Here is a 26,828-nt window from a genome sequence, read left to right on the forward strand (position 1 = left end):
TTTTCAGAGAGTGGAAAGGAGGGAGCGGGGGGAAGAGAGAGAAACATGGATGTGAGAAAGACACAGCGATTGGTTGCCTCCTGCACACACCCAACTGGGACTGGGGATCAAACCTGCAACCCAGGCACATGTCCCTGACTGGGAGTGGAACCGGTGACCCTCTGGTATGTGAGGTGATGCTCTAACCACTGCGCCACCGGCCAGGGCCTGGCACTGACTCTTATGCTTCCCTCTTCCACATTTAAGGACCCTGTGATTACATGGGGCCCACCTGGATCACTCAGGATACTCTCCCTGTCTAAAGTCAGCTAATTAGCAACATTACTTCCTCTTTGCCATGTAATACTACAGTCACAGGTTCTGGGTCTAGGACATGGGCATCTTTTAGAGCCCGTTATTCTGCCTACTATGGTAGGTAATCTGAGTTAAGTCCTTTGGCTGCTTTTTTTAAAAATATATTTTTAAATTGGTTTTAGAGAGGAAGGAAGAGGGAGACAAAGATAGAAACATCAGCCCTGGCCGGTCTGGCTCAGTGGATAGAGCATCAGCCTGCAGACTGAAGGGTCCCAGGTTCGATTCCAGTCAAGGGCACATGCCCAGGTTGCGGGCTCAATCCCTAGTGGAGGGTGTGCAGGAGGTAGACAATCAATGATTTCCTCTCATCATTGATGCTTCTATCTCTCCCTCTCCCTTCCTCTCTGAAATCAATAAAAAAATATATATTTTTTTAAAAGATAGAAACATCCATGATAAGAGAGAATCATTGATCAGATGCCTCCTGCACACCCCACGCTGGGGATGGAACCCACATATGCCCTGACTGGGAATCGAACCATGACCTCCTTGTTCATAGGTCGATGCTCAACCACTGAGCCACACCAGCCAGGCTGTATGCTTTCACAATCTCTTTATTTTGCAGTTTTTCTTTTATGTATGTAGGTGTGTAATTTTAACTTCTTATTATATACACAAGAAAAATACACATACATGTTCAGTTAGAAGATTGTCAACAAATTGAACACATCTATGTTATCAGCAACCAGGACAAGGAACAGAGCTCCCCAAATCCTGACTCTAACAGCATGGATTACTCTTCCCAAATTTTGTACTTCATGTAAAGGACTCACACAGTGTGTACTCCTTTGTATCTGTCTTTCTTTGCTCAACATATGTCTGTGAGATTCATCCAGGTGGTTGCTTATACCTACAGAGTTTGTGCATTTGCGTTGCTATGGCAGTCTGTTGTGTGAATTAACCACAATGTATTCATTCACTTGTTGATGAGTATTTGAGTAGTTCCTAGTGTTTAGCTATCACAAGTAATACTGCTGAAAAAGTTCTTGTAAATGTCTTTTTGAGCATTTATGTTGGGATGTACCTAAGAATGGAATTGTTGGGCCATCGGGCATAGATGTGGTTTCCATTTAACTTATCTTACTTAAAACATTATGCCTATTAAATGTATAGATTTGTGTCTTATAAAAAACTCTCAGCCCGGCCCAATGGTTGAGTGTCGACCTACGAACCAGTTGGTCACGATTCGATTCCCGGTCAGAGCACATGCCCGGATGTAGGCTCAATCCCCGATAGGTGGTGTGCAGGAGGCAGCCGATCAATGAATGATCTCTCTCATCATTGATATTTCTATCTCTCCCTCCCCCTCCCTCTCTCTAAAATCAATAAAAAAAATTTTTTTTAAAAACTCTCTGCAATTATTCTTAAACTATTGCCTCTCCTCTCACCCTCTTGAATTAAATGTATGATGTTAGAACTTTTTTCTTTTCCTCCATTTTTTAAACTCTTTTTCATATCTTCCATCCTGTTTTCTCTGTCACATTCTGGGTACTTTTTTCATATCTCTGTATTTAAGGTTAATAATTCTTTCTTCAATTGTGTCTAATCTGTCATTTAACCCATTCAGTGTTTAACATTGCCTTTTTTCATTTCCAAAAATTTTGTGGTTTTCTTTTATTTCCATAAACTCTGTTTGGTCCTATCTGAACTCTTTTGATAATTTATTCATGTTCATTTTTAAATTTCTATCTTTTACTTATATAAACACTGTAATATTTATCTTTAGTTTGTGTCTGATGATTCCAATATCCAAGATTTGCATGGGGTCTAATTCTGTTGTTTTTGCTTCTGCTGACTCTCATAGGTGGCTGTTTTCCATGTATGTTGTGGTGATTTTTGATTGTGAGCTCATGTTTATGTGATGCTAATCTCTGGAAATCCTGGGAGCTGTAGTAGAGGATGCTTTCTGCAGAAAGAATGTATATTGCTTTTGTCCACAATTAGGGGCCTACTAATCTGGAACCACGTTAACCTCCTTCTAGGGTACTGGCTTAATGCACTTGTCCACTGTGCAGTTTCTCCATGCTGCTGATATAGGCATTGGCCTCGGGTAACCCCATCTTTGTGTTACTTAATGCTCACAGCTTTGGTTTCAGCTTCCAGGTTTTTGTTTTATTTGGGGGCCCTTGGTGGTTTCCATTACCTTCAGTGAGAACAATCACACTTTGTATGATCAGCTTCACACAGATTGTAGTTGTTTGGTGAGTGTGTGGGGGATGGGATGGGGCAACCATCAGCTTACCTGACATCTAGGAAGCTGGAAGTAGATGCCCTGTAGTGGGATCAGTGTTTCTCTCATCGATGTTTCTCTCTTCTTCTCTCTCCATCTCCCTTCCTCTGTCTCTAAAATGAATAAAAACATATTTTAAAAAAGACATATGTTAAGGTGAGGATTTTTTAAAATGTAGCTTTTAAAAAAAGAATAATTTCTCTGGGCAGCAAGTATGGGTTTTAGCTGCCTCATTTGTGGTATTTATTGGTAAGTTGCTCATCTGTCATACAGTGATGGTGTCATATAAGAGACTCTAGAGTCATCGGAAAGCAGAGGTGGCTTTAGACACAGTTGGTTCATGTAGTAGCTGTTTATACTTGCTTTTTTTCTCCCTGGAAGAATCCACCTGATGTCAGGTTTCTCTCCATGAATGGATGTGGGCATCTTCCTAGGTTTCTCCTCCCAGTGCTGTGGCCTCTGAGAATAGGATGGGGGGGAGGTACTGTACCTAAGGAGGAAAATGTGCCCATGTGTTTCCATCTTCTTATTCCTTGTGTTTCTTAGCTCCATGCTGGAGTTCACTGGTGGAAGGATGTATGTCCTCTGCGGTAACCTGAGGACCCACACCCAACATTATACATTGGTACCAACACAGACACTCACATTTCAGTTAGAGTTTATAAGGTGCAGGAACAGGTCAGCTGTAAACACAGAGTAAATGGAACCAAGGTGCTGAATATATTAGTGAGTTGTTGATTGTGTGACCATTTTGGAAGCTAAGAAAGCTTTGCTTTCTGTAGCTTCTCTCTAGGGAGATGCAAACTGTAGCATGTTGTAACTGGACAGAGAGAAAGGAAAAGGAAAAGTATGCCCTGTGCCATCCTCTAGGGAAGGGGAAATGTAGACGGCAGGACTACCATGACTTCCGACTTCAAGACCCGACTAATGTGGGCTGCATTTGGTACCTAGTGCCTGAGTTTCCAGTCTTCTTTCTCTTTTCTGCTTTTCATGCAGAATTAAGTTGGATAGGCTTTCTGAAGAAAACACAGTGTTGAAAAATGAGCTGGGGAGAATGCAGCAAGAGCTTGAATCTACAGAAAGGACAAATGATGCACAAAGGTAAGAGCCCTGTCTCATTGGTTCACTCAGAACTTACGGCCTATGGCACATGTTACTCTTTGTAGAATGAGCTTAGAAGGTATTGCTGTAGAAAGTGGGAGATGTTCACAGAGCAGTCCCGCATTCCAGAAAACCCTAAGTGGGCGAGCCGTGCTGACCTCTGACCCGCCTGGACGTGCATGAGAGAGCTCAGGCCTCCTTCCAAACGCTGGCAACCTTCCCGAGTGTCTGGTCGCAGAAGTTTGGGTAGAAAGTGCGAGCATGCAGCACAGTCATCGCCACAGTGAGCAGCTCCAGCACAGGCCCGCTTGCCTCTGAAGTCAGTGTTCCCATGCTTCTCACCCCTGCAGAAATACTCCGCATTGTGCTAAGGGCGGGAGCAGAAGTACTTTTGTAGGGGTAGGAGGTGCTCCAGAGGCCTTTCTGGGGAAGGAAAATCTGTTCACTCATGACCTGATCATGGTTTCAGCTATGCTTTTCCCCAAGATTCATTTCTGTCTGCTCATTTTAGTGAGTCACAGTCGGGGTTAGGGAGGTGGGAATGGAGAAGGGGTGCAAAGACCTGAGCACTGAGGCAGGAGAGACAGTTGGGGGTGAGGTGGACACAGAAAACCTGCTGGTGGATTTCTGCTTTCATGCCCGTAGCCCTATCTTATCCAAGGACAGTGGGTTGACCTTTTTTTAGCTCTGAAGTTGAAAATGAGTTCAGCTCTATAAAGCTGAGAATGTGCTACTGATTTGATTAAATTGCCATGATTAATTAAAATATGGAATCCAAAAAAAAAAATAAAATATGGAATCCAGAAGAGGTAAGCAAACAAGTGATTGCTATCACATTATAGCAATTCAGAAAGGTAAAAGTTTTTCACCCCAGGAACCATTTTTCCCTACATTTGCTGCCAGCCCCCCTTTGACAACAGACCTTAGTGGATGTAAGGCTTTTGGGGTCTTCCTGCTGTTGGTAGTGAACAGTCGCATGCTGTGCCCTAGAGATCTTCATGGGTGCAGTTGAGGGACGTTATAGAGCAGTGGTTCTCAACCTTTCTAATGCCGCGACCCTTTAATACAGTTCTTCATGTTGTGGATATTTACATTACGATTCATTAACAGTAGCAAAATTACAGTTATGAAGTAGCAACGAAAATAATTTTATGGTTGGGGGTCTCCACAACATGAGGAACTGTATTAAAGGGTCGCGGCATTAGAAAGGTTGAGAACCACTGTTATAGAGGGTTTTGTTCTATGACACTGGCAGCGTCCGCTGATTCTGAGCATTGGGACCCGCTTGGATTAGCAGCGGCAATAGTGTACAATAGTAACAGAGCGGTGGCTGTGGATGCCAAGAGCAGGTGTGAGAGTGGTTTGTGGCCACACATCCAAGGAGCTGCGGTTACAATGGGTGATGATGGAAAAAGAAACCGGCTGGCCAAAGTGATGTTGTTAATTTTGCTTTTCAACAGGAAGGAAATTGAGCTTTTAAAGAGAGACAAGGAAAAGGCCTGCTCCGAAATGGAAGAGCTCAACAAACAGGTCAAGTATCGACACCTGGCATGCCGCTAATGCTACCCTCCTTTTCTTCATTATTTTGAAATAATTTCAAACTTACTAAAAGGAAATAGAGAACTTTTTTCTGAAAGATCTGAGTGAGTTGCTGACCCATCGCCCCCCTCATCCCTCAAAAGTCAGGAAATGAATGTGGTACAGACCCCGCCTTAGTCTCCTCCTGTTCACTTTTGCCAGCCGCCCCACTCATTCAGAATCCCGCTTGGCATTTAGTCACCTTCAATCAGTCCATCCTTGGTTTTAGGACCTTGGCACTTTTGATGATAACAAGCAGTTATTTTGTATGAAGTTCTTCAGTTTAGTTTGTCTGATGTTTCCTTGTGATTAGATTTAGATAATGCATCCTTGGCAAGAATATAAAGAAAATGATACTGTATTCTTCTCATTTCATCCTATCAGAGGGACAATGATTTGTCCCATTACTAATAATTCTTGGGTAGGTGGTGTTGGTCAGGCTACTCCACAGTAAAGTTACTTTTTCCTGTGTAATTAATGAGCATTTTATGGGTGGATACTTTGATGTTATGTAAATATTCTGTTCTTCATCTAACTCTCACCCACTTATTAGCATCTTTTGTTTCTTGGTGGACTCAGTTATTACTCTAATGGTGGCCAATTGGTGACTAACTTCACCATTCCTTTTGTTTTATTATTTGGTATTCCAGTGTAAGGAAGAAATTTCTCTTCTCCCCATTTGTTTACTTATTTACATCATTATATTTCTATCATAGAGTCCTGTTTTGTTCAATGGGTTATAACATGTTACCATCATTTACTGATGGCTTATAGACAGCTGTCATCTCCTGTGTCCTCACATGATCTTCCCTGGTTGATGTCTGTCCTAATCTCTTCTTATTAGGACACCATCATATTGGATTAGAGCCTACTCGAATGACCTCATTTTACCTTAAACACCTCTTTTTTTTTTTTCTAAACACCTCTTTAAAGACCCTATTTCTTCCTTTATTTTTAAAAATATATATTTTTGATGTCAGAGAGGAAGGGAGAGGGAGAGAGAGATAGAAATTTGATCAGTGATGAGAGAGAATCATTGATTGGCTGCCTTCTGCATGCCCCACACTAGGGATGGAGCCCACAACCCGAGCATGTGCCCTGACGGGGACTCAAACTGTGATCTGGTTCATAGGTCAATGCTCAACCATTGAGCCATGCTGGTCGGGCTAAAGACCCAATTTCTAAATATAGTACAGTTACATTCTGAGGTACTGAGAATTGTGGCTTCAACATATGAATTTTGGGAGGACACAAATGAGCCTATTACAAATATCACAACCAATCTATTGACATTGATACAACCCATGGATCGCATTCCGATTTCACCAGTTTTACTTCTGTACTCGTGTGTGTGTGTGTGTGTGTGTGTGTGTGTGTGTGTGTATTAAATTCTACACAATTTTATCCCCTGTATAGGTCCATATATCCACCACCAGTCAAGATACCAAATAGTTCCAATTCCATAAGGACCCTTCATGTTGTTTTTATAACCATACCCACCTTCTCCTTGCCTGCCTACCTCAGCCCCTAACCCACTCTGAAGGCGGGACTTCCTAGTTGCTGTTTCAATTCAGTGCATTTGCACATCCATCTAATGAGCATTTGTTTAGCACCCACTATCTGCTGGGTGGTGGTTATTTAGACAAAGCAAAACACACAATTTAATCAATTCCTATACCCTACTAAAAGCTACATTTATGTGTTTAATGAAAAAGATCAGAGGGTATTTTGAGGAGATTTATATATCTCATTTAGGGTTTTTCCTTCAAATTGCTTAAAATAATGTTAGCAATAACTGGAAGAAATGAGAAAAACATGAGAGGTCTTCAGAACAGTGGTTTGGATCTTCATGGCCTGTAACCACCCCTGGTTTTCCAGATGTGGCTCCTTTTTTCTGGGGTAGAGGAGAGTTTCCTGTGCTTGCACTGGCTAGAGCATTCTGTGCATTGCAGGGTGCTGAGTACCCCACCCACCAGCTGCCAGAAGCAGTCCTCTTACCAAAGGTGGTAACCAAACTGGCTCAGGACATTGTAAAGGTCCCTGGGAAACAAAAGCATCCCTGGTGGAGAATCACTGAAATGATCTGGATCGAGCTGTTGGCTACAAAAATAACTTTTTCATCCGTCTCATCCCTTTTGTTCTAGAGTCAGAAATGCAAGGATGAATTGCTTCAGCTCAACCACAGGGTCCTGCAGCTAGGAGAGGAGGCCTCTAGCCAGCAGACCCACATTGAGAACAATGGCGTCACCATTCAGCTGTTAACACAGAGATTGGAGGAGGCTGGACGCCGGGAGGAGTTGCAGGTGAGTAGTGGCCGGGTCCGTGGGGTAGAGAGGAGCGGGCACATTAGAGAGGCAGCCTAACACATATCAGGAGCGGCCCTAATGTGCCAAGAGGCAGGCACTGCCCCGCAGGTGAAAGTAAGGCAATAAACAGGCAAGCCCTGGGAAATATGTGGACTTCAGCAGCTTTTGCAAGTCCCCAGGTAGCAGAAAGGAATTACATTCAGATGGTAAAAGAGTAAAATTGTCAGCCTCTCTGGAGGACACTTGGGCAAAATATGTATCAAGAGCCTCAAGAATGTCAATATCCTCTGACTTTATGGTTCTTCTTATGGGCATTTTACTGGAGTATTGTGGAAAGACTTAGCTGGAAGTATTTTCATTGCTGTGGTATTTGTAATAGCAACACAGAATTGGAATCTGCTTGAATCATTCATCAACAATTTACTGAATGAGAGTAAATTATGGTATGGTTGTTAAAATCCATGTTTTCAAATAATAGTTAATGTCATGGGGAAATGAAAGATACAATGAGAAAAGGACAGCATCTGGCACTGTGCCAGTCTTAGGGTAGAGATGCTGTGTGTAGAGGATGACAGCACAATGTCAGGTGTGGTTCTGGGCTGCTGGGAGCATGGGTGGTTTAAATTTTGCAATTTTTGTCCTGCTGTAATTTTCTGACATTTCTACATTAAACATGTATCAGATTGTTATTTCTTACACTCAGGAGGTTGATTATTTTTAAAACAGGGTGACCAAATTAAAAAACTTGAACTTGAACTTGAACTCATAAATCAGGAATGCCAGAGCCTAAGACTGTCATGGTCACAACTGAGAGAGACCCTTGAAGAAAGTCGAAACCAGGTGGGTGTACATGCTGGCCTGAGACGCCGGGTCCCGTCTGGGAAGGTCCATGTGATGGCCTGAGACGCTGGGTCCCGTAGGTGTATGTGATGGCCTGAGACGCCGGGTCCCGTCTGGGAAGGTCCATGTGATGGCCTGAGATGCGGGATCCCGTCTGGGAAGGTCCATGTGATGGCCTGAGACGCTGGGTCCCGTCTGGGAAGGTGTATGTGATGGCCTGAGACGCCGGGTCCCGTCTGGGAAGGTCCATGTGATGGCCTGAGACTCTGGGTCCCGTCTGGGAAGGTCCATGTGATGGCCTGAGACGCCGGGTCCCGTCTGGGAAGGTCCATGTGATGGCCTGAGACTCGGTCCCATCTGGGAAGGTCCATGTGATGGCCTGAGACGCCGGGTCCCATCTGGGAAGGTCCATGTGATGGCCTGAGACGCCGGGTCCCGTCTGGGAAGGTCCATGTGATGGCCTGAGATGCCGGGTCCCGTCTGGGAAGGAGTCAATGCAGGTCAATGCTGACCGAGCGTTGCTAGGATGATCCATCCCAGAGGAGTTTTTGGGCCGGCCTGAGATTGCACAGCTAGTGGGGCACTTACCAGGCCCAGGACTGAAGTCAGGCCTAGTCCAGAGTTGGGTTGACCTTGAGCAGGCCATGTGAAGAGCTGTATCTCAGCAAGCATGTCTTTGGGTGTGCCCTTTCTAGAACCAAGGAGCCAGAAGTGAGCTTCAGGGTAGCTTCTGAGGGGAGGTGGTGTCAGATCCAAGCAGCCAGCCAGACCTTGGGGCAGAGTAGACCCCATGGGTAAGGATCTCCATGCCCTTGTCTCACACATTATTATGTTGTTTTTATAACCATACCCACCTTCTCCTTGCCTGCCTACCTCAGTCCCTAACCCACTCTGAAGGTGTATGTGATGGCCTGAGACGCCGTCTGAAGGCGGGACTTCCTAGTTGCTGTTTCAATTCAGTGCATTTGCACATCCATCTAATGAGCATTTGTTTAGCACCCACTATCTGCTGGGTCCCTGTCTGCTGGGTCCCACACTCTCTCCTGCTCCAGCATTTGCCAGGCTCATGAGGTGCCGAGACAGGGAGGCAGGGAGCTCGCAGCTGTGAATAGGAACCTCAGGGTGCCCTGACAGTGTGAGGTGCAGGGACACAGAGTGGGTAGCCAGTTCTTCCTGGGAGAGCCAGGCTCAAGAGGGAGGAGAGAATGACAGGCGTGTGATAGTAGGAGGTATCCTGAGTACTGAGAGCCCAGTGCAGACTCATGTGGGGTGGACTTGGAGGGCCAGGGGCTGTAGGGAGGAAAGAGGGGCCGTGGGAGAGACCACCCTAAGCCTGGTATGGAAGGGGTCTTAACCCATGTGGCCGCAGTCCCAGCACCAGCCTCACTTGAGTGTGGCACCTGAGTGCCTGCCTCTTTGGAGCCTCTTTGCAGGTTCCCCCACTGGCTTTTGGCCCCACAGCTGGACTTGGCCGGTCGTGGTTGCCTGGTGTGAGAGGGCAAGATGCCCACAGCTGCAGAGGGGTCAGCCTGGGTGTGGGGCCCTCCAAGGCTGATGGGGGATCCTGTAGGCTGTCAGCTTTCCCACTGTAAATAAGAACTTTCCCAGAGATACCTCTGTATTTGGGGGTTCCCTTCTCTGTTTTTAAGTCTGAAAGGGCCCTTGAGAAATAGCCTTGGCCAGTTTGAGCCCTTTGAGACTGAGTCAGCCAGCGTCACAGGCAGAAGTTACCTTACTTAATCTGCTGCAGCATGAGCTGGTTTCCGCTTCTTTGTGACTTAGAAGATTCCCCCCGAGACCACACGGATGAAAGCCCAGAGGAGGGAAGTAGAGGCACCTACAGAGCAGTTAAGGCACCTCTGGGTGTGCTGGGGTGAGGATGGGTATGGAGATACGTGGGACAGACTCATTGTTATCACTGGTGCATCCATAGATGGTTCTGAGGAGGAATGTCTAGGAGGTCACAGAGCCAAGCAGGTGGGACAGGCAGTAGCAGGGGGCAGCTTGGATGAGGCCAAGGGAGGTCCCAGTGCTGTTTTTTTTAAAAACATGCTGACCAAATCCAACATTCTGTTGGTCCAGCCTGGGTTCAAGGGGAGGGCGCAGAGCCCACCTGTCAGTGGGTGACGGCACAATCCCCACCTGTGAAGAGGGAGAGGCTCAGGGCCCCACTCTCAGCGGGGCAGAGAGGGCAGCCTGTGCACTCGGGAGCTGGGCCAGCTCCTTCTGCGTCTCACTTCCAGGAAGAGGGAGATGAAAGGGCCTGGAAAGGATGCAGCTTGTGGAGGCTTAGGGGCTAATGCCCGTGTAGATAGTCGCAGGGACTCCCCTGCTCTCTCCGCAGTAAAGGTCCATGTCAGGCACCAGATTCAGAGACGGGGTGGCTGTAGCAGGCGGCTGTGAGGAGCGTAAGGCCGTGTTCAAAGGAAGCGTGCTCAGTGCATCTCCCTGGGCTGACTCCTGTCCTAGAGAACTGCTGTGTCCGTGATGGTGTGGTCCCTCAGACGGTCCTCCAGGGATGTGAGGTGACGCAGGGACTGTTGAGAGGAACCTGGGCTGGAGGTTTGCAGCCGCTCACTCCTGGGTGGCACCCGCCCTTTCTCTCTGGCCACGTGTCCACTTTGAGACCTGCCCTAAGTGTGACATTTTTGAAATTTTTGTAAGAGTGTCTTTGAGCCAAACTGATGACATGTATCAGGGGAGCAAAGATACCCTCCTGAGTGTGACATTTGATAGAGCCTCAGAGGTGCCTGAGGGCTGATGTGGCCAGTTCTTTTAGGGGCCAAGGGAACGGTGCGTGTTCTAGATGAAGCCTCAGAGCCAGAGTGAATTAAATGGCATTTGGATCTGACCTCCCGATTGCTTAGTAAACACACTGGCCACATGATACGCAGTTCAATCATGAGGACTCAGCATAACTCCACGAGTTCTGGCAGTCCTCTGTGGCTGGGGAGCTTCATCCCACAGCTGCTCCCAAGTTTCCTTGTGCTCTCATTGTGTGCTAGTTACCCTGTGACCTTGGCCCCAGTGGGTCTCAGAAGTGTAAATTCTCCACTTAGATTATTACCGTATCTGGCTTGCATGAGTTATATAGTGTTTAAATAATCAGGCTCCAATGAGGCATGCTGGAAGGTAAAAATGGACAGAATTTACCGTGATCTCCCATGGATCCAATGTGAAGTCTCAGCGTCATTCTGAGGATCACAGGCACAACTTTTCCTCTCACTGCCGCCCTGGCTGCCTGGGAGTTGTGCTGTCAGAATTCCAATGAATAGGCCCTTTACACATTCTGCATTTTGCTGCAGATGCAGGGACCACAAAGGAGAGAAGATGCCTTACTTGTGCTTCCAGTTGTAGGGTGTCCTTAAACAGTCCTCGTGTCTGGCAGTGACCCTGTAACTCTCAGCAGTCACACCAAAGCTGTTGTGGCCTTTTCCCTGGTACAGCTGCACGGAGCCAACCTGAGTCCTGACCAGCCCTCGCAGGACGTGCACCAGCTGCAGAAGCAGACGGAGCAGAGCGTGCCTGTGGGCTGCGTGGCAGAGCTGCAGCAGCTGCTGGAATGGGAGCAGCGGGCAGCTCCGCAGCTCTGCCAGCAGTGCAGCCTCCAGCAGGAGGAAGGGAGGCGACAGCGGGTGAGTGGGAACAAGAGCCCTGAGGTTCCAGCTGGTGGGGGTGGGGGGGTGAAGGGGAAGGGGAGAAGTTGGATCACTGGTCACTCAGCCTAAAACTGTCCCAGTGCCAAGGGGAAGATGGCCCAACAGCCATCCTAACTCCATGAGAACTGGTTGTACAGAATCTGTGGGGGCCCCGATTTCCACTGTGAATAATAAGGACTCTTAACAGATGCTGAGGAAGGACCAGGGAGGTGAGAGGTGCAGGGAGCCTTTCTGGGAAGGTGTCTCCTGCCCTCTGGGAGGCACTGAGTGAGCTGATCCTGAAGGTCTCTCCAGCCTGGGGGCCCCAGTTCCTCTCAGCTGCAGTCTGTCCTTGGGGGCTGCAGAGTCTGCAGTAGGCCCGAGGCTAAACGTTAGGGGCCACATACTAAATGCTTACAGGGCTGAAAGGGAGGCAATGGGTGCTACTCCTTGGCTGTGTAGCCCCTGCATTTCAATGCTCCAGATTGCAAAGAAAAGCTAGAAACTAGACTTTTATATAAACACTCCCAGTTTCCAAATGGTGCCCCTAATTAAAAAAACAATCTTAAACTGTTATGCAGACCGAAAAGAAAACCCACCAAGGGCACATAAGGAATACAGAAGTGACTTACTGGGCACGCACTGACCTAGGCACTGGAGATGCAGAAATGACGCACAAGGCAAAAGTCTGGAGCCAAATTATAGTGGTGGTAGGGAGACCAAAATAAATAATGCACCGTGGCTAGCACGTCAGGTGGTGGTGAGTGCTGTGGAGTGGGAGGTATTGCATTTTTAAATAGGAGAGCTAGAGAAGGTGGTTCTTGAGCCAGTGCCTGAAGTTTCGAGGCAGCAAGCCATCCAGTTACCTGGGGAAAGAGGACTCTAGGCAGCAGGGGCAACACGTGCAATGGCCCTGAGGTGGGTATGTATTTGGCATGTTTAAGAATAGCAAGGTCTGCCGAAACCGGTTTGGCTCGGTGGATAGAGCGTCGGCCTGCGGACTGAAAGGTCCCAGGTTCGATTCCGGTCAAGGGCAGGTACCTTGGTTGCGGGCACATCCCCAGTAGGGGTTGTGCAAGAGGCAGCTGATCGATGTTTCTGTATCATCGATGTTTCTAACTCTCTGTCCCTCTCTCTTCCTCTCTGTAAAAAATCAATAAAATATATTAAAAAAAAAAAAAAAGAACAGCAAGGTCACCCTGGCTGTTTTGCTCAGTGGTTAGAACATTGGCCCTCAGACCGAAGGTTGCAGGTTTGATTCCCGGACACATTGTGGGTTTGTGTGGGAGGCAACCAATTCATGTGTCTCACATCAATGTTTCTCTTTCTCTCTCCCCATCCTCCCTCCCTTCCACACTCTCTCGAAAAAATCAATGGAAAAAAACTCAAGTGAGGATTAAAAAAAAAAGAAGAATAGCAAGGATTGGAGGGAGGGCGGGAGGATGGCCGTGGGACAAGAGGTCAGCAAGGTAACAAGATCGACTTGAGGAGCCGGCTGTGTGCCAGGCATCTAGAGATGTAGAAAGAGGGTCACTGCCTTAAAGGGCAGCAGGACACGGTGGCTCAGAGCGTTGCCTGCAGAGATTGGGATCGCGGCTCCCCCACCTCCCAGCTGAGTAACCTTGGGCCAGTTAACCTTTCTGGGCTCCAGTTTCCTCATCTGTAAAATTCCGATAGCAGCTCAAAGCATTATTGTGAAGCATCAGTGAGTTCGCACTTCTAAAGTGCTTGAATTGTCTGTGGAACGTGTGCACCCTGTGTAAGTGTTTAATTTAAAAGCCTGAGAAAGTAACTTGATCCTGAGTAACATAGTTCATGAGGAAAAGTTCAAGGCAGGAGGGATGGCGAGATCAGGAACCAGAGGGCAAAAATCAGAGCAAGACTTGAAAGGTGGGTAAAATTTAATGTTTGTAAAGCATAAATTCGACAACGAATAACCTTTCAGCATTATGCAGAAGTGTTCAGCTAGAGATAATGATAAACTATGATAGATTAATGACAAAACAAAGAAATTTGATCAGAAATTCTTTAGGGATAGTCTGCTAATTCTTTTTTTAAAAAACACACATACTTTTCTTGATTTCAGAGAGGAAGGGAGAGGGAGAGAATCATTGATTGGCTGCCTCATGCACCCTACTGGGCATGTGCCCTTGACCAGAATCGAACCCGGGACCCTTCAGGCTGACGCTCTGTCCACTGAGTGAAACCAGATAGGGCGGTCTGCTAATTCTTGAACTACAAAAATAATAGTTTTGTGGTTTGTGACAGAACATTTTTTTAACTTACTCTATACAGAGGAAAGGTTATCAATAGTTACTCTCATATTTGCACATTTTAGCTAATTTCCACTCTAAAATAAATTAGCCTGAGATGATTCTTTTTAAAATGTACAATATTGGTGTGTAACCTTCTTTTGTGGCAGGAAGAACATAAAAAGCAGCTTAAAGATACAGAAGAGCAGGTGGAAGAGGTGGAAATGATTTTGAAGAACATGGAAATGCTCCTGCAAGAAAAAGTGGGTGAGCTGGGAGAGCAGGTGAGTGAGAGGCTTCTGTCAGTACATACCAATATCCTCTTTCAGAACTCTTTTTTTCTTTTTATGGGTGTTCATTTGGAACCAATGAATCTGGGGCTCTGCCTAAACTTCATTTTTAGAATCTGTTTATACAAATACTAGAGGCCCGATGCACGAAGGTTTGTGCAAGAATGGGTCTTCCCCTGGCTGTCGGCACTGCCTTCGCTCTGGCCGGAGCTGCCTTTTTGCTCCAGCCCAAAGCCACCTTTCCGCCTTCCCACTCTGCCCAGAGGCCTGGAGCAGCTAGGGCAGTGCGGAATGCCTGCGTCATCGCTGTGGTGACGACGCAAGCATCCTGCCCCGCCCCTGGCTGCTCGGCACCTGCATATGCAAATTAACCTGTCAGCTTTGTTGGGTTAATTTGCATACTCACTCTTGATTGGCTGGTGGGCGTTGCAAAGGTACGGTCAGTTTGCATCTTACTCCTTTATTAGTGTAGATTTTTCAGATTAACAATTAAAAGCAATCAGTAGAAGGTTGATTTTACTAAATATATACATACCCTACATTATATTTGTACATTGTACTTATTTTCTTTTGGAAATAGTTTTAAGATATTGAGGTTTTCGCATAACCTCAGAAAAGATGTCTGTTTTCATTTGTTCATTCAGTCATTCCAAGCACCTGTTAAGTATCAAGGCATTGTCCTAGGTAGACCCTGAGATAAGCCCTCAAGGACCTTACATTTTAAAGGCAGAGGCAGGTAACATAAATGACCTCAGGTTGTAAGAAAAGGAAACAGTGATGGTTGGGATTTGGTGAGGATAGTCAGGACATGGCATGGGGGCAGGCACCTAATGGCCCAGCAATGGGAATGTCTAGCTGTGTCCCCCAACAGAGGCCATGTTGGCATTTTAGAAGGGAGAATGCGTATTGGGTGGAATTGTCTTGTGCATTATAGTGCTAAATGCCAATAGCACCTCCAATCCCTGGGACAGTCTCCACATGTGGTGGGGGACATGCTAGATCCTCAACAAAGTGCATTCCACAGAGGGAGCAGTGCAGGTAAGTGTCCTTATATGGGACCAAGCATGGCAAGGGAGGCGTCATTGTAGCTGGTGTGAACTGATGGGCAGGAACAGGTAGGCAGGGTCCCATCAAAATCAGTTCAGATATTATTTTAATTATTAGAGGCTCAGTGCATGAATGTGTGCGGGGGGGCGGGGCTGCGGGAGGTTGGCCTGGCCACCGGCTCCAAGGAGGGAGCTGGCCCTTGGCCCCCCTGGGAAAGGGGCCATGTCTGCCGCCACCGACCCCCGGTTCCCTGACCCAGCCTGGGGCCCAAAGGCCCTGGCGGGGTCAGGAGAGGAGGCGATGGTCGTTGGGCCGGGTGCGGAAGGAACAGACGTGACGCTGATCCGCCACTGCACGGTTACCTGCCTCCTCCTCTCCTCCTTCCTTCGCCGCTGCCGCACTGCCACTGTGGTGGGCGGGCAGCCCCCAGGGAAGGGAGAGGATGGGAGCAAGACAAACCCTTGTGTTGAGGGCTGACTTTCAATAGATCACAGTGAAGGAGCTGCTCTGCTACGTACAAAACCCTGATCCAGAAGCAGGTCATAAACGAATGGTTTAGCACCAGGGGCTGATGGGGGCCGGCTGGCTGGGGGGAGAGACCGTGGGCAGTTGGCCGGCCACAGGAGGTTGGCTGTGGGAGTGCACTGACCACCAGGGGGCAGCTCCTGCATTGAGCATCTGCCCCCTGGTGGTCAGTGCACATTATAGTGACTGGTCGACCAGTTGTTATGGTCGTTCAGTCGTAACTAACGGTCGCTTAGGCTTTTATATATAGAGACTAGAAGCCCGGCGCATGAAATTCATGCGTGGGTATGGTCCCTAGGCCTTGCCTGCGATCAGGGCCATCTTCCCTGGCTGCCGGCAGCCAGTCCCGCCCCTCCCCCACCCCCCCCGCCGCCACCCACCCTGGTTCCCCATTTGCCATCAGGCTATCAGAGCCTGACGGCCAGGGGAAGGGACCGAGAGGTCGGCTGTTCCCGCCCGCTTGCCAGCCCTACCCCCACTGCGGGTCGCCCTCTGTGTGTGGGGCGACCAGCAGGGCAGGGGCCTTGGCCTGGCACTGCCCGCCACCCACCCCCAGGTCCCCGTTTGCCATCGGGCTATCAGAGCCTGCCAGCAGGGGGAAAGGGACCGAGAGGTGGTCAGTGCACCTCATAGTGACTGGTCGAGCGGTTGTTCTGGTCATTCTGCCCTTATGGTCGCTGGGCTTATTATATAGAATAGATAATTAGAAGCTATTGGAAGAGTTTAAGTAAGAGAATGATCTGAGACACACACACACACACACACACACACACACACACACACACACTAGAGGCCCAGTGCACAAAATTTGTGGATGGGGGGTGTGTCCCTTAGATCAGACCAGCTTGCACCCTCTCCAATCTGGGACATCCCTCTCACAATCCAGGACTGCTGGCTCCCAACTACTCACCTGCCTGCCTTCCTGATTGCCCCTAACTGCTTCTGCCTGCCAGCCTGATCACCCCCTAACCACTCCCCTGCCAGCCTGATTGATGCCTAACTGCTCCCCTGCCAGCCTGTTTGCCCCTAACTGCTCTCCTCTGCAGGCCTGGTCACCCCTGACTGCCCTCCCCTGCAGGCCTAGTCCCCCCCAACTGCTCTCCCCTGCAGGCCTGGGTCCCCCCCAACTGCCCTTCCCTGCAGGCCTGGTCGCCTCAAACTTCCCTCCTTTGCAGGCTTGATCACCCCCAACTGCCCTCCCCTGCTGGCCATCTTGTGTCCACATGGGGGCAGCCACCTTGTGTGTTGGAGTGAAGGTCAATTTGCATATTACTCTTTTATTAGATAGGATATATATATATATATATTTTTTTTTTTTTTTTTTTTTTCCTTCTTCTTTTTTTAAGAAGGGAGAGGGAGAGATAGAAACATCAATGATGAGAGTCATTGATGGGCTGCCTCCTGCACACCCCACACTGGTTTCTTTGTTTGTTAGTCCTCACCTTGCTTGGACCCACCCCTATATCCTCCTTCCTCCATGTGCCCTGAACAGGAATCGAACCGTGACCTCCCAGTTCATAGGTCAATGTTCAACCACCAAGCCACGCCAGCCAGACTGATTAAAAAAAAAAAAAAAATCACCACTGGGGGCGGGGAGATAATCTGAGCTGCTAGAGAAAAAAACAAAAAGATCACAGCTGCCCTGAGCATTTACAATCTCGCCCAGCTAGCAGTTAAATCAGTGGAATACCTGCACGGGGAGTGCTGAGGGGGGAGGCAAGGCTAGAAGTGAAGAGATGCAAAGGCAAATGCCAGCTATTCCAGAAAGTTCTATTGTAGTGCTAGAAGAAGAGAAATGTGAGAATCTGTAGAAACATTTGTATTACATAGTAATCAAGTATAGTTTATCTGAGGGCTCCTAAGCCGATGAAACATTTGTGTCACCTCCTGTTCCTGAATCTTCCTGGAAGGTTCCCAGGCTGTCACTCTGAGGCCCGTCCCCCTCCTTGTCTACCTTCCTGGCTTTGCTCTGTCACCCACTAACCCTCACACTGTCTCCCTGGTCCTATTTTCCTCCCAATGTCAGATTCTGACTCCCCTTATAGTCACTCATTTGCATACTGTGTGCTTCCTCACCTGGCAAAACCAGCTCTAGTTTAATCTTGTGGCTTTTGCCCACCAGTGCTGCCCACACCTCCTGGCTTGCTAGCACTCTGAGCCCTCTCCCTCCCTCTGACTCCAGCACCTCTTCTCTCTCATCTCAGCTGTCCCTGGAAGACCTGAAGTGCCCAAAGTGAATGTGCACTGCCCTCAGGCCATGCACACCTAGACCTGGCCTGTGTCACCTTGCCTGGACCCACCCCATCTCCTTCCTCTGGGGCCTTGGCTGCCGCCCAACACAAACCTTAAGGAGGCTTGATCTTACCAGTTCTCTGCTCTTCACAGAAATACCTTCAAAGAGTTGTCTTTGGTTCACTTGCCATTGACTTAGATCCAAAACCTTGGAGTGCGGTGGGCTCCTTCCCCCACCCACCCCGTCTCCATCAAGTCCACCAGTTCCGCCTTCAGAGTGGAGACAGCCCCACCCCCACTGCTCTCACCTTCATCTTTGGTGTCCTAACTGGCATGTCTTATTTCCTCCTCTAATCTGTTCCCAACCCCGGAGCAGCAAACAATCCTCACCAAGTGTGGTTGAGGCGCCGGCCCGCCTCTGCTTGGAACCCCTTTCCCCAGGTCCCTCAGAGTAAAAGGCAGAGCTTTTACAGTGCCCTCAAAGGTTCTGCAGGATCTGTGCCCTGCACAGGCAGCCTGGTAGGGGATTTCCTCGTCACAGGCCTGCTGGCCATCCTGTCACCCACAGCATGCACCCACTGGCTCTTCCTACTTATTCCTCCCTCTGCCTGGAATGTTCAGGCCTAGCCAGCCTCGGGACTTACTCCCATGCTTTTTCAGACCTGTTCAAATGTCAGACAGACACCCTCTGTTCTAACCAACATGGAACCCTCCTCAGCTCTCTGGATGTCCTCTTAGCACTTCTCACCACCTGACACACTGCATGTTTCTGATCTGTCTCTGTCCACTAGAATATGTGCTCCATGAGAAGGGTTGCTGCTAGAGCAATGAGGGGTGCTCTGTGAATGAATGAATGAATGAATGAATGTAGTGTTACTTAAGAAGCACAAGGTCAGGACGTCCTTGCCTTTGTATCCTGAACAAGGACTCATGACTAGAGGCCTTGTGTCCCCATCGCTGAAATCCCGGTGGCTGTTGTGTGTGGTGACTGCACCGGTCTGTGAGGGTGAGTGCAGTGCCTCAGTGTCCTGGGTGACACGATGGGCTTACGGAGCACACTTGGGTGAACAACACATTTTTGGCACTCTTGACAATTTCCTTGTTTTACATTGCTCGGAATAGTTCTTTTTGAGACCTGTGATTTTGGCCTTTCATGTCTTCATTTCATGGTAGTATCTCTGATAAAGTTGACTTAAATATTCTCTACCACATAGTTCCTCAGATTCTCAATTTCCTGTCTCATGCCAAGATAACAAAAATTGTTATGACATCCAATGTTTACATCAGATCTGTAAGAAACCCAAAGTATGGTTTGAATAAAGATGGAAGAGTAAAAGGGTTGTGTAGCATTTCTGCACTAGATTCACAATAAAGTATGGCTTTCTTCCCTCTCTAGTATGAGAAGAACACAAAATCCCATTTGCTGCTCAAGGAGCTCTATGTGGAAAATGCTCACCTGATGAAAGCACTTCAGGTCACTGAAGAGAAGCAACGAGGGGCTGAGAAAGAAAACCGAATTTTGGAAGAAAAAGTAAGAGCTCTCAACAAACTAATCTGTAGAATAACTTCAGCATCCTTCTCTGTGTAGATTGCTTGTTTTCCTGAAATTCATTTTGGAAGAGCATCTTTTAAAATTAAGCCACTGTGATGCCATAATTTTCTATGGCTTATTGGCCATGCACCCCTGGACATATGAGCCAGATGCTGGGGAAACAGACATGCTGGAAAAGACTCCATCTTTATTAGTAGTACAAGGTAATTTCCAATTGTGCTTAATTACCGGTGAAATCAGATCATGGGGCTCTCAGCAAAGAATGACTAAAAGGCAATGATAAAGTAAAACAATTTCAATGTTGTGCTTTTGACTTTGGCTGCAGAGATTAAAATGCAAAATTAGAGCTCTGCAGTTTTACCATTCCACTGTTACTGCTTTGGGTTTAAATCATTAGTATTCTTAATGGTGAGTCTATACAAAAGTTCCAGAAAGGCTTCACTCTGTGACTGTCACCCAGTGGTAAGGGACAAAGGAGGGGAGCCCTTTTAGGGACTGCTGCACCATGGGAAGGTGTTTGGACAATGCTTAGTTTAAGACTATGTGCTCAGGGATAATGATATTTATTGCGAATGCAATCTTTTCCTCCTTGAAATGTCCTCACACTGGAAATTGTATTATATAGTTTTAAAAAAGGATAGTTTTATATCCAAAATACACAAATTATGGTCACTTGGTTTATCAGAATAAACTACTGTAATATGAAGTCACTATTTGCAATAAATTTTTCTATTAAAATTGATTCAACTTCTAAGTTTGTTTTTAATTTTCTTTGTTTGTTATTTCTCACCTAAAGATATTTTTTTCCCCATTGCTTTTTCAGAGAGAATAGAAGGGAGGGAGGGAGGGAAGGAGGGAGAAGGAGAGGAAGAAAGAGAAACATCAATTGGTTGCCTCCCGCAGGGAGGGGCCAGGAAGCGAACCCTGAACCTAGGTATGTGCCCTAGACCCAGAATGGAACACGAGACCCTTCGGTGCATGGGACAATGCTCTAACCACTGATCACACCAGCCAGAGACAATTTTTTAAATCCTCATCCAAGGATACTAGTATGTTTATTGATTTTTAGAGAAAGAGAGAGAAACATCAATGTGAAAGAGAAACAGGATCAGTTGCCTCCCATACGCGCCTGACCTTGAGTTGAACCCACAACCTTTTTGGTGTATGGGACAATGCTCCAACCAATTAAACCCAGGGCTTAATTTTTTTTTTAAATTTCTTTATTGATTAAGGTGTCACATATTTGTCCTCATCCCCCCATTCCCATCCCACACCCCTCCCCACGGATGCCCCAACCCCCTGTTGAACTTAACCGTTGGATAGGCTCATATGCAAGGGCTTAATTTTTTAAAAACAAATATATCAAACATATAGAAAAATAGGTGATTTTTTTGTTGTTGTTGTTAATCCTCTCTCGACAATATTTTTCCATTGATTTTTAGAGAGAGTGGGAGAAACGAGAGAAACATGGATGTGAGAGACACATCGATTGGTTGCCTCCCACAAACACTCCCAACCAGGGCCAGGGACTGAGCCTGCAACCGAGGTACATGCTCTTGACCAGAATCAAAGGCTGGCTAATGCTTTATCCACTGAGCAAAACTGGCTAGAGCAGAAAAGTCTATATATATAAAAGCCTAAACAACCGAACAACCAAACAACTGAACGTCACTATGACGCGCCCTGACCACCAGAGGGAAGATGTTCAACACAAGAGCTGCCCCCTGGTGGTCAGTGCGCTCCCACAGCAGGAGCGCTGCTCAGCTGACCAACAGGCACCAGACACAGGGCTCACAGCTGGCTGCAACGGCCGGAGACCGCAGCGGAGCGGCAGCGAGCCTACTGAGCGGTGGTGGCAGCAGGCACAGCAGGGCCAGGATGAGCAGGAGCAGCAGGCTGGAGCGGCAGGCAGCGTTGGACTGGCTGTTTCGGCCTGATCTCCTGCAGGCTACGCCGAGGGACCCCACCAGTGCACAAATCCATGCTCTGGGCCTCTAGTAGTTTTTATAAGAAACATTCCTGTGCCCATCAACTAGATGCACTAAAAAACATTCTGCTTGCCCTAGCCGGGTTGCTCAGTGGATAGAGCGTTGGCCTGTGGACAGAAGGGTCCCAGGTTTGATTCCAGTCAAGGGAAATTGCCTGGATTGCAGGCTCAATCCCCAGTAGGGGGCATGCAGGAGGCAGCTAATCAATGATTCTCTCTCATCATTGATGTTTCTATCTCCCCCTCTCCCTTCCTCTCTGAAATCAATAAAAATATTAACAAACAAACAAACCAAACAACCCAGTCTTCTATATTTCACCCTCTCCCTTCCTGGAAGCAACCGCTGTCTTGCAGCTATTGAGCCCATCCCCTTCTATCTGTATATTTACTGTACGTATGTGAAAAACCTTAAAGCACTGTGGAAGGACCCAAAGACTGGAATAAGTGGAAAGCTCAGTTCTTGGATAGGAAGACTCAACAACATTAACTGACTAATGTAATATATTCCCAATAAAAATACAAACTGTCCAATCAACCCTTTGTCCCAGAATTGGGCAGTTCTAAAGTTTATATGTACAACTAGATAAACAAATAATATGAGAAACTGGAAAAAAACAACAACAACAGTGAAAGGGGATTAGTCCTACCAGTTATCAAGTCTCGCCCGGCCAGCGTGTCTCAGTGGTTGAGCATCGACCTATGAACCAGGAGGTCATGGTTCGATTCCCCGTCAGGGCACATGCCCAGGTTGCGGGTTCAATCCCCAGTGTGGGGTGTGCAGGAGGCAGCCGATCAATGATTATCTCTTATCACTGATGTTTCTATACCTCTCTCCTCCCTTTCTCTCTGAAATCAATAAAAAATATATTTAAAAAAAAACACCCCAGCAAGTCTCAATATAGTTTTGGTTACATGGGTGTATACATTGGTCAAAACTCAAAGGCTAGCCCAGCCGGTGTTGGTCAGTAGTCAAGTGTCGACCCATGAACTAGGACAGTGATGGCGAACTTATGACACGCGTGTCAGCACTGACACGCGTAGCCATTTCTGATGACACGCGGCCGCTGAGGTTTATTAAATACAATTATATAGTCCAGAGATGGAAGACGCTGACAATGCCTTGCCATACTAGCAGTCAACAGATATGCGTCACTGCAGATTGCCCAGGACCAAACCAGAGAGGGTCGGACCTGCAATACCACCATTTGTCCACCATCTAGAACTGAAATATCATTGCTGTTATGAACACATTAACAACTCTTGGACATAGAAATCGGGACTCAAAAGAACTGTTGGCCCAGAAAGAAACTCACTACAGACTGATTCATTTGCCTCTCAGCATAACCATTATTGCTTGTCTCATTTTCGGTTCCTATAAGTGTATTCCTAGTATCACACGAGCTCACTCATCTAGGGGGAAAGATGAACAACATAGACTGAAGAACAAGAACAGCATTGATCAGACTGTCAGACCTCAGAGGGAAAGTAGGGGAGGGTGGGGACAAGGGAGATAGATCAACCAAAGGACTTGTGTGCTTGCATATGAGCCTAACCAGTGATCACGGACAACAGGGGGAGGGGGGCATGCATGTGGGGGGGATTGGGAAGGGAACAGGGGGAGGGGGTTAATGACAAATATGTGATACCTTAATCAATAAAGTAATTAAAAAAATAAATAAATACAATTATATATAACAATTATACATTTATGTTATTTAAACTATAAATATCGCGAAATAATTTTTTTCCTCAAAGTGACACACTACCCGAGTTATGCTCAGTTTTTTGGCGAAGTTTGACACACCAAGCTCAAAAGGTTGCCCATCACTGATCTAGGAGGTCACAGTTCAATTCCTGGTCAGAGCACGTGCCGGGTTGTGGGCTGGATCCTCGGTAGGGGGCATGCAGGAGGCAGTCAATAAATTATTCTCTCTCATCATTGATGTTTCTATCTCTCTCATTCTCCCTTCCTCTCTCTGAAATCAATTAAAACAAAACAAAACTCAAAGGATACACGTCTTCATTCACATCAGGCTTCTGGCTGGGACTGGAGTAACAAGGAGATTTAATCTAATACACCTGAATAACACTAATAACCAACTGATGTTTATAGAATCCAACAGCCAACAATAGCAGAAGTGCACCTGGAACATTTACCAAACTAGACCAAATTCTGGGCCTTGAAACAAGTCTCAAAAAACGAAAAGGATTCAAGTCACATAAAGTATGTTCTCTGACCACAATGAAATTAAATTAGAAATCAAGCCCAGAACGATATCTTGAAAATCCCTAAATATTTGAAAAATGAATAACACACTGATAAATAACACACAAAGCAAAGAAGAGCCCTGACCGGTTTGGCTCAGTGGATAGAGCGTCGGCCTTTGTACTGAAAGGTCCCAGGTTCGATTCCGGTCATGGGCATGTACCTTGGTTGCGGGCACATCCCCAGTGGGGGGTGTGCAGGAGGCAACTGATCGATGTTTCTCTCTCATCGATGTTTCTAACTCTCTATCCCTCTCTCTTCCTCTCTGTAAAAAATCAATAAAATATATTAAAAAAAAAAAAAAGCAAAGAAGAAATAAAAATCAGAAAATATTTCAAACTGAATAAAAATAAAAATGCAACATACTAAACTTTGTGGGGTGGAGCATTACTTAAGGGAAAATTCATAGCACTAAATACTTGTATTAGAAAAGAAGCAAGGTCTCAAAATCAATGACCTCAGCTTCCACCTTAAATAATGGAAAAAAGAAGAGAAAGTTAAACCCAAAGTAATCAGAAGAAAGGAAATAATGAAGATCACAGTAGGAGTTAAGGAACAGAAGAACAGGTTGGCAAACTACATGCTTATAGGTCAAGCCCAGCCCTGTAGCCTGTTTTTATAAAGTTTGATTGGCACGACTACACCCATTCATGTATGTATTGTCTCTGCTTGCTTTTGTGCTACAGCAGCAGCCATGAGACTCTGGCCTACAAAGTCTAAGATACAGAAAAGGTTTGTTGGTCCCTGCAACAAAAAACGGGAAAAGCTAATGAAGCCAAAGGCTGGTTCTTTGAGAACATTAATATTAAATTGGTAAACCCCTAGCCAGGATGATCATGATAAAGAGAAAAAAAATTTTTACCAACATCAGGAAGACAGGGACATCATTACAAAAATCTATGATAATATTATAAACAGCACTAATTCAATAACTTAGATATAATGGAGCAGATGAAAATTATCAATTAGAAAAATAAGCTGAATAGCCCTATATCTGAGAGAAATTGAAATTGTGGTTAACCTTCCTACAAAGAAACTCCAGGCCCAGATGTTTTAAATGTGAATTCTAGTAAACATTTATGGAAGACATAATATCAAGTCTACAAAACTCTTTGAAAAAATTGAAGAGGAAGAGGTATTTCTCAGCTCATTATATGACAGGATTACTCATAGACATGACAAGAAAAGAACATTTCAGACCAATATCCCTCATGAACATACATACAAAATTATAAACAAAATTTTAATAAATCAAATCCAGTGAGGTTATGCCAACAACACAGTTCTTTTAACGCTGGAAAAAAATATATAACATATATCAACATCTCTCCCCAAGGTTCATACCCAGATGGCTCTATCATTACTAAAGCTATTACATTTCTATTTAAAATAGGCAAAGGAACAAATAACTCATTTGATACACCAGACGCTGACACCAAAGCTGATAGCTACTCAGTGTTCCCACCTTCATGTGGCTCATGTAGTCCCTTCAGTCATCTGTGCATCCTGTGACCATACATACCCACTGAGGAATGCAGCAGAAGCGGTGCTAGCCCAGGACCAGGCCTAGCCTCTCAGAACTCTAACAATGCCCACTTCCATCCTCCGCTCTGCGGGAGTCCCGAGCTGCCAGGTAGGAAGCCCAGCCAGCTTGCTGGAAAAAACCACATGGAGAGACCACACGAAGACAGGAGGCTCACTTGTCTACATGGTTCCCTGTGCTCTGGGAGTAAAGATAAAGGAGGGAAGTGACTACAGACCCACAGTTAAAATGTCAACCTTATTGATCCCATTCACTAGAGAAATTTTCCTTATTATCAGCAGAAATTTAGCTGAAAATCTGACCTGGCTACCAAAGCAATGGGGAGAAATCATTTTCAATAATGAAAATAATCTGCAAAGGGGAGCCTACTGACCTAAGTAGGTCTATTATGAAAACATACAGATCCACATCCTAGGTAAAGCCTCTCTATGACTTGATTTTGGCCAGAAACATTCCCTTATATAAAAACGAAACTGCATGTATAGTATGTACCAGGTCCCAGGCTTCTGGAGTCTTTTACATTTGAAAGCCTCTTCCATGTTACTGGGCTGGTAATGGAGGGGATTAGTGGGGAAAGGCCACTGACCACCAGGCAGGACCACTCGGTGCCTCTCCCACCCCTACCATTCATAGTTCATCAGACAATAGAAACTGCCCCCGCTTTAGCTGACCACCTCTTCATGTGACTTTTCTGTCAATGTGAATCTGGGGGAACACTGTACAAAGTTTCTTTCCTAGCCCCAACTTCTATTTCCCTTTTCTAAGTGGCGATACTGGTGCTCACCCTACAAGCTCACAGGTAGGCATGAGCCAGACCACCCACCACTGCTGGAAATGGGCAAATTCATTGCATCCTTACTTCTTCCTTCCTAAATAGCCAGGCAGTTGTCATTAAACATTACATATACTGAAGACATTTACAGACCATCTCCACTTGCCCACGTCATCTGAAAACACAAGATGCACAGGGACCTACTTTATCCCAGAACAGCCAAAGGTAACTCGTATTGTTTAAAAGATTCAAGTGTAACCCTAACTGGTTTGGCACAGTGGCTAGAGTGCTGGCCTGTGGACAGAAGGGTCACGG

At 46.4% G+C, this 26,828-nt stretch overlaps 1 protein-coding gene across 1 annotated transcript in view; it reads left to right on the forward strand.

Annotated features, from left to right (window-relative positions):
- NINL (ninein like) overlaps positions 1 to 20,699 on the forward strand; it is a 110,573-nt gene extending 89,874 nt beyond the window's left edge. Inside the window, exons 18-24 of the mRNA XM_054724134.1 lie at positions 3,581 to 3,685; positions 5,146 to 5,215; positions 7,408 to 7,566; positions 8,296 to 8,409; positions 11,856 to 12,044; positions 14,470 to 14,583; positions 19,790 to 20,699. Coding sequence (XP_054580109.1) covers positions 3,581 to 3,685; positions 5,146 to 5,215; positions 7,408 to 7,566; positions 8,296 to 8,409; positions 11,856 to 12,044; positions 14,470 to 14,583; positions 19,790 to 19,981 — 943 coding nt within the window. The 3' untranslated portion in view covers positions 19,982 to 20,699. The remainder of the gene's footprint in view (positions 1 to 3,580; positions 3,686 to 5,145; positions 5,216 to 7,407; positions 7,567 to 8,295; positions 8,410 to 11,855; positions 12,045 to 14,469; positions 14,584 to 19,789) is intronic.
- The last annotated feature ends 6,129 nt before the right edge of the window (positions 20,700 to 26,828 follow it).

This window comes from Eptesicus fuscus, chromosome 12 (assembly GCF_027574615.1).
Source record: "Eptesicus fuscus isolate TK198812 chromosome 12, DD_ASM_mEF_20220401, whole genome shotgun sequence".
In the NCBI taxonomy this organism is placed as follows: Eukaryota; Metazoa; Chordata; class Mammalia; order Chiroptera; family Vespertilionidae; genus Eptesicus; species Eptesicus fuscus.